General features: G+C 30.4%; 1 protein-coding gene across 1 annotated transcript in view; it reads left to right on the forward strand.

The window, feature by feature from the left end:
* The window catches only part of LOC115887579 (runt-related transcription factor 1-like), a 101517-nt gene extending 94663 nt beyond the window's left edge, over positions 1–6854 (forward strand). The window contains exons 2-4 of the mRNA XM_030907041.1: positions 2483–2683; positions 5481–5663; positions 6190–6854. Coding sequence (XP_030762901.1) covers positions 2483–2683; positions 5481–5663; positions 6190–6845 — 1040 coding nt within the window. The 3' untranslated portion in view covers positions 6846–6854. The remainder of the gene's footprint in view (positions 1–2482; positions 2684–5480; positions 5664–6189) is intronic.
* The last annotated feature ends 1557 nt before the right edge of the window (positions 6855–8411 follow it).

Raw genomic sequence — 8411 nt, forward strand, 5'->3', positions numbered from 1 at the left:
AAATTTCATTAGTCTATCTCTTTTCGTTTTCCAGATAAAAAATAAGAACATTATTTTTTCGCCATCTTTGTACCGCAATATCTCCGTAATGGTTGACTTTTGACCCAACGTTTATGAAGCAAACTATCCCTTTATTTTGAACAAGGAATTACTTTGACTTTTTATATCGCATTTGTTTTAATATATATATATATATATATATAATATATATATATATATATATATATGTATATATATATATATATATATATATATATATATATATATATATATACAATATATATATATATATATATATATATATATATATATATATATATATATATATATATATATATATATAATATATATATATATATATATATATATATATATATATATATATATATATATATATATATATATATATATATATATATATATATATATATATATATATATATATATATATATATATATATATATATATATATATTATTAAAACAAATGCGAGAAAACTTCAACTTATATATATATATATATATATATATATATATATATATATATATATATATATATATATATATATATATATATATATATATATATATATATATATATATATATATATATATATATACCGAGGCGCAACTATCGATAGTAAAAGGATGGTAGAAGGCTTTTTTTCAGGCAAGCCAAATTATAAAATAGAAAAAAATTTCTTGCAGTAGAGGTATATAATAAAATTATATAAGGATTCTTGCCACTTAACTGCTAATATAGAAATTTAATTTCACAAGCTCACCTGATGATGGAGTAGGGTTCCGAAACCGGTAGTGTGAGCAGGTTGATCCGCATTATGACAAACACAGCGTAGAATTAAATTTCTTATATGACTCCCTTAAATGATACATAAGATTTTGTGACTCCAGAGCGAGTATCGCCACAGACTCATATAATCACTTTTATAAAAAGTAATTAAATTTATAAAAAAAAAATTATTTAATTAAATAAGTGCAGATATTTTCAGGGCTGGTAGATCTCGATAAAACCTTTATTATCTTTACCGTTTTTCAAATAACGAGAGATATTTTACTTTGAAAATGTAAAAAAAATTGCTTAAATTTTGAGAACTACTGGATCTTTCCTGGATATTTTGTCTTCTGTCAAATTTTCAATTTTTGTTTGCGTAAAAAAACCATATACATGTGTCTGGGGTCGAAATGTACTTCTTCTTCTTAAAGTACCTATCCTCTTTGGATATTGGCTATCACATTGGTCCATATTACTTTGTTCACTGCCGTTCTGAACAAAGCTGTTGACGTCATTCCAGTCCATGTTCGTAGAATTCGCAGCCGGGATATTCGTCTGCGTTCCGCTGATCTTCTGCTTTCTATTTTCCCCTGCAGTGTGAGTTGCAGTAGGCGGTGTTTCTCGTTCCGCATGATGTGTCCGAAGTATTCCAGTTTTCTGCGTTTGACATTCCCTCTCTCACTCCAACTCCTTATTGATGCGGTGTAGTACAGTTTCATTTGACACGCGATGCACCCACGAAATCCTAAGAATGCGCCGATAGCACCACATCTCAAATGCTTCCACACGCTTGCATGCTGCGTCGGTAAGAGTCCACGCCTCTGCTCCATCTGCTCCATACAGAAAGGTTGAGATGCACGCAGCATCTCAGGATTCTGATTCTAGTGCGGACGTTGAAGGACAGGTTGCATAGTATATCTGGCATTTTGTTAAATGCCTCTCTCGCGATTTCGATTCGGTGTTTTATTTCGCTATAATGGTCCCAGTCTTTAGTAGGATGCAGCCCAGGTATGCACCCTGACTGTTTCGGCCGCTGGGAGAACGATGTTGTTAGCAGTGAACTGAAAGTTGTTGATGTAGTTCTTGCTAATGATCAACGTTTGAGTCTTCTTGCAGTTCATCTTCATTCCGTATCTGCTGCATGTATTCGCCACACGATCTATAAGCCTTTGGAGACCTTCAGCGGTATCGGCCAACAGAACGGTATCACCTGTATATCTCAAATTGTTTATTATTTCTCCGTTTATTACCAGCCCATCCTCTGTGCCAATGCTATTCAATGTTCCGAGTACACATTGAATAGCAGAGGCGACAATATACAGCCCTGTTGCACTCCCCTCCTAACACTAAACTCATCGAAGTTTCGTTCTCGATTCGAACCACGGCCTTTTGTTGACCATAAGTTTTTGCTATTTATCTCGAAATATACTACCCCTAAAAATATTTGCACTTATTTAAGACTCACTCTGCATAAAACACACAAGATTACACCCTAAGCTTGGGAACATTATATTTTTCGTAATTTCCGAACTCCAAAACTGTAAAAGAATATGTTAGTAATGACATATGTATATTTTGGATGTAAATGTATTTTTTTCTAAATCATTCAAACCTAATAGCGAATTGTATACTTAGTTCTTTAAATATTAAAAACATTTTTTATCGCTTTAAATAATATTTTCTTCTGCAGGGAAGAGTTTTACCCTGACCATAATAGTATCTACTTCTCCACCTCAAGTAGCAACATATAATAAAGCAATCAAGGTTACAGTTGATGGTCCTAGAGAGCCAAGATCCAAAACAAGACAAGCCGGTTTTCATAACTTTCCATTTGCAACAAGACCTTTTCACACTGATCCGTTAACTGGAAGTTTACATTTCAAATTTAGTGGTAAGTAAAAAATAAATTAGATACCTACTTATAAAATGGAGGACATATTCTCCAATTATATTCACACAGGGTGTTTCAAAAAACATGTGCCATCTCTCAAAGGGAGATTCCTCGCGTAAAAATAAGATTTATTTTTTATATCAACATAGGTCCGATTCTGCTTTGTGTTAAAGTCTTAATATTTTTTCAATTTATTATAATTTTCTTTCAAGCACTTAAGTAAAAGTTACTATAAATACGACATATTTTATGGCTAAAAAAGTGTCTATATATTCACCAGCCATGGGTTATCGTTATGCATATGGGTTATCGCTAGAATATTTTTCTAAAAAAGCATGTACGCCACTGACATTTTTTCTCTTGTTAGCGAAATAGTGTTAGTAGTTTAATGCCGATTAAAAGTTGTGTCTTGATATTTTGTAGATTTCGGCCTCTTTGATCAGATAAATTAGGAATTTTAATCTACCTTGATCCAAATCTAATAGCAAGCTTTTAAGTATTATAATATTATTAACTTGCGAAAGTTTTAAATAAGGACCCATTGATTCCTCATCAAAAAATATGGAAAAAAGTTCCTATAAACGTGGGTATGGAAATGCATAGTTTTAGAGTTATAGGATGTTAAATCTTTTTAAAATTAGATTTTTTTAATTTTAAAAACCTTTATTTTTTTCTTTGAAATTGCTGTGAGTAGGACTAGTAAGTAATAATAATTAATATTAATAATATTTAATAATAAAGTAGGTAAAATATATAATTTATTATTTTTATTTTAATTTTATTAATTGTAATTAATAAAATTGTGTTTTATTAATTATTGTAATTAATAAAATCTCATCAAGAAGGCCGAATTTTAAAAAATATCAAGGGATAACTTTTAATTGGCATTAAACGGCCTACACAATTTTGATAACAAAAGAAAAAAGGTCAGTGGCGCACATGTTTCTTTTTAAATATTCTAGTGATAACCATATGCACGTCTCTGATGAATTTATAGACCCTTTTTTAGCATTAAAATATGTCGTATTTATAGTAACTTTTACCCTCAAAATTTCATTCGAAACGCTAAAAGTACTTGGAAGAAAATTATAATAAATCGAAAAAATATTAAGACTTGTAAATATTAAGACAGCTACAGGGTGTATACATCCTGTACCTATGAAACACAGCAGAATCGGACCTATGTTGATATGGAAAATAAATTTTATTTTTACGTGAGGAATCTCCCCACGAGAGATGGCACATGTTTTTTGAAACACCCTGTATATCTGTAATACTTTCACAAGCCAGCAGTGCGGGTAATCAAAGTTTTTTTGTAATTTATAAATGCCGTGTATATGTTTCGTAGTTTGTTGGCTGCTTGCTCCAGTATTACCGAGTCTATTATGAGTCGTTCCTTGCAGCCTTGAGATTTTGTGATACAACCCTTCTGCTCTTCGGAAAGTAATTTATTACCTTTCTTATTTGTTTATAGAAACATTTTGCAACACATACTGTTAAGATATTTTATAGGATGCATAAACAGGTAATGGGTCGGTACTTTGTTAGATCATTTAATTGCTCTGATTTGGACAGTAAATATGTTTACCTCTGCCAAAAAATTCGGGGATAGTTTCTTTTTTTTTTTCAATAAATGTTGTGAAGAACTTACCAATATAAGTGTGTATGCTCTTCAGTCGCTTAACCCAAAAATTGTGGATTCCATTCGGGCTCCCTGCTCTCCAGTTTTGTGTAAGTCTAATTGCTTCAGCAACCAAATCTGATATTATTTTGATTACGTTTCCACGTTACGAATCCAACAGGAATCTGTCTTGTGTTTAACTGGTCGAGACCATATTGATGAACAGTAGTTTTCGATCTCCTCTACCTACCTTCGGTACCTACCTTTATTCAAAAATCTAAATTTAAAAAAACTTTCACCGGTTCCCTATAAACGTCTAACGTACCATGCCCGTGAATCACCCTGTATATTATTTCAATATACTTATTTCTAAATAATTTATTTAATAATTTCTAAATAATTTACATTTATAGAAATATAAATTTATTTAAAAAAATACGCCATTTAGCTATTTGAAATATTAATTATTCTAATATTAACGAGTTTTAACTGACCGACTAAAAAAACGAAAAACTATCTTTTTTGCGGATGTTAATTTGTGGCATATGCAACATTGTCAAAAAATAGAGTTTGGGTTTGGGTACTCTTGTTGTTCAGTAACATTGACCATTTTCTTATTTTAGAAGCTTAAAAAGCCGAAACTTAAATCTATATCATTCTAATAATAAACTACTAAAATTTGAAATATACGGAAGGGATTTTTATTGCAATAATACTACCGTATGATCGAGAAAAAACGGCGTCAGCGATGGCTATGGAATGAAGATCGCTATTATTTTATATATAAATTTATATGGGAAATGCCATCGATGTTCATTTCCCAGCCAACTGGAAGCCGTTTTTTCTCGATCATACGGTATTTCAACAATGTTTCACCAGAGACCAACTACACAGTCTATACATTTTATAAATATAAAATAATAAATCGTAAAGTAGATTGTCGCTTTGCATTTGTAGAATAATTCCTTTCCATTAGTCGATACTGTTGTTTTCTTGATCTTAACTAAAAGATTTTGAAGAGAACCGACAAATTCGACGAATTTATTACAACATAGAAAGTGTATGTTTATTATAATTAAATTTCAGTCTCAATTCTCCAGATTTATATTTTTAGTGTTATATATAGTTTGTTTCAGAATAAAAATAATTCATCTGGGAAATATATTTTTGTTTCAGGTATTGCACATCATTTATCTGCGATATCTAGAAACCCTCACGAGTGGCCGTTACTAGGTACCAGATACAATTGTTCTCCTGCCTCAATAATACCACAATTACGACATCATCCGCCACATTTTCATTCGCCCTTGTTTATACACTCAGATCGGCAAGTGAATACTTCGACAAAAATAGCTAAAGGCAAGTTAATCCTTTCTGGAAATAATAATATCTGAATTTAAAATATAAAACAGAAATATAAAGATACAATATCCATTTATTTTGAATGGATCATTAGTGTCTAATTCATTTGATGTTTCCAAATGATAATAACGCTAGAAGAGTTTTGAAAAAAAAATTGAAAAAGTTGTTTGTTTTTAATTTTACATAGCAGGTACACCAATTTTCAGATATCTAAATAAAAAATATATATTTTTAACGAATAGTGATAAAAATATTCTCTTAATAGAAGCAAAAAACTGATAGTAGGCAGTTTGTCAAATTAATAATTTTTTAAGAAAAATTTAAATATTTTGTAGAAAAAGTGATACCGAATAATTGGTAAATCCCAATTATCGATGTGGCATTATTCCTTAATTTTTTTTTTCTAATTAGTTAATTTAATTTCACATACCAACAAATATTATAGTTTGTAACACTTTTGAACTGTCACTATAATGAATAATAAATAGGTTAAAAAATTTAAATTTCTTTTTATAACTTATAGATCCGTCCATAGTTTCTCTGGGTCCCATATCAATCAACTGTAATACTGCACACAGTACAACATCTCCAAAATGTTCACCAGCCCAACTTGAGTTGTTAACTACAGCAGATGGTTCTAAATCATCAAACGAAGACGACATATCAGTTAGTGCATCACCAACACCTATACAAGCTCCTACATCATTTCCTGATGTACCTACATCAGAGTATACTAGTCAACAGCATTTCCTTAATAACGCGTTGGCGGCAAGTCTGTTTTTAAGCACACCACTTTTACCCCCACCGAGCCAGTGGTTTTATTCCCAGCTTTATTCGAACGAGTGGAACTGGTTAAATACACCCCATTCTGGTTTATTATCATCGCCTATTGAAGAAAGTAGTTCACAATACCCAGATAGTTCAAGTGAAAACATCGATGTGTTACATATTAATGAAGAAAAATGCACAGAAAACAGTTCCGACGATTGTCTTCATTCAACACAGAAAACCGGTAAAAAAAGTTCACAAGAAGATGGAAACCTAAATTATAAATTTGACCGACAAACTACTATGCCTTTAGCGAAACAGATTGAAGAATTAAGTTCTACAAAGAAGGAAAGCAATAAAAGTATTAGGGTTAGCTATACTAAAGGCTCTGATGTGTGGAGACCCTATTGATTCAATTGATATAAGAGTAATTTAATGTATTATAACATTAATGTAATGTAATTTAATATTATTAAAGTAACATTTCATTAACTTAGGCTGTATATATATATAAATGTTTAATTTATATTGATATAGGTAACACCTTAAATTATATATATAAAAATGTTAGAATGTTTATATTTGTTACATGATATCTGAATGTAATATATATTTACAATATATTGTGAATGATGCACATATTGTCATAAGTAAGATAACAATTCTTAGGTGTTTTATTTGTTAATTTTACCTCATTTGAACAAAGTTTTACTTGGCTTATTTTAGAGACTTTTTTCGAAATTAAACTAAACGAACAATGCAACAGTTATTTCCGTTAAAAAGTATTTGTTAGAATAAGATATAACTATTTTAAGTACTGTACTTTTGTTTAAATATTTTAATATATACGTTGTGATTTTGTAATCACAACCAGATCTTAACAATGTATGTGCAACAATTTTGTAATTGTTGCGTATACATATATATTGTTAAGGACTGTAATTAATTGTTGCATCGGCAAAATATATTGTTTCGGACACGATTAAACAGTTATCAATTTATTACACAACTAAAACTAAAATACTTACACCATTAAATTATATCACAACAACACAATAATTGCAACTACTTTAGCACGATTTCCCCGTGTTTACCATTAATTAATTTAATAATATACTTCTATAAAACACGATAATTTTCGACGCGCCTTCTCTGGATCTTCTTTATGATTAGTTAATGATAAACGTGTAACGGCAGATTTCTATAAGAGTTAATTAGTTAATAGTTCTTATAGAAATTGTCTACCGTTACATATCGTCGCTCAAAAACTGTAGAAACTCCTGTGCTACATGCATGCTGCGCATCATACTGTGGTAGTTTTTCAAAGAAATCAATTTCAATAGTTCTATTCCTCTAATAGTTTAAAGTTTCCTCTTTCATTCTTAGGTAGTTAAACCGATCCTCTTTTTCAACATTTTAATCAGTAAGTAAATTGATATGGAAATAATTATTTCCTTTAAGTAGCAAATCTTGGGTGCATTTGTTTTTGGTAACTTACGGTTGCTTATCTACTTTTTCTTTATTTCACAAGCAAGCAAAATGCAAGAAAGAACTTATCTCGGGAGGCAACTTTCACTTAGAAAAAATAGTGCTGAAATAGTGCGCTACTTCTGAGTGGCGCGGTTGTAGATAAAAAATCGGTACTATAAAATCGCATGTGTTTGACAAAGTGAAGTACAGGTTAAACTGCGCAAACTGGCCTGCACTGTCCGCCTCTGTTAAATAGCTGAGCGTCTGTAAGGGCTCTAAAAGTATTTGCAGAATTTATATAAGGTACTACAAATTCGGGGTACGAGCAGCATTGGTATCTCGGTAACCGTAATAGATACGAACATTGCTAAATTGAGGCAAAGAAATGTTTTAATTATATTAATTTATTATTAATAACTTAATAATTTCAAGGATTGCTTGGAATTTTAAGTTATTTCGAAAAAAAAACGGATTTTTTTGAAAATAAATTTTATTTTTTTCTGCCGT

The sequence above is a fragment of the Sitophilus oryzae genome, unplaced genomic scaffold (genome assembly GCF_002938485.1).
Source record: "Sitophilus oryzae breed Bouriz unplaced genomic scaffold, Soryzae_2.0 scaffold_578_pilon_pilon, whole genome shotgun sequence".
Taxonomy (NCBI): Eukaryota; Metazoa; Arthropoda; class Insecta; order Coleoptera; family Curculionidae; genus Sitophilus; species Sitophilus oryzae.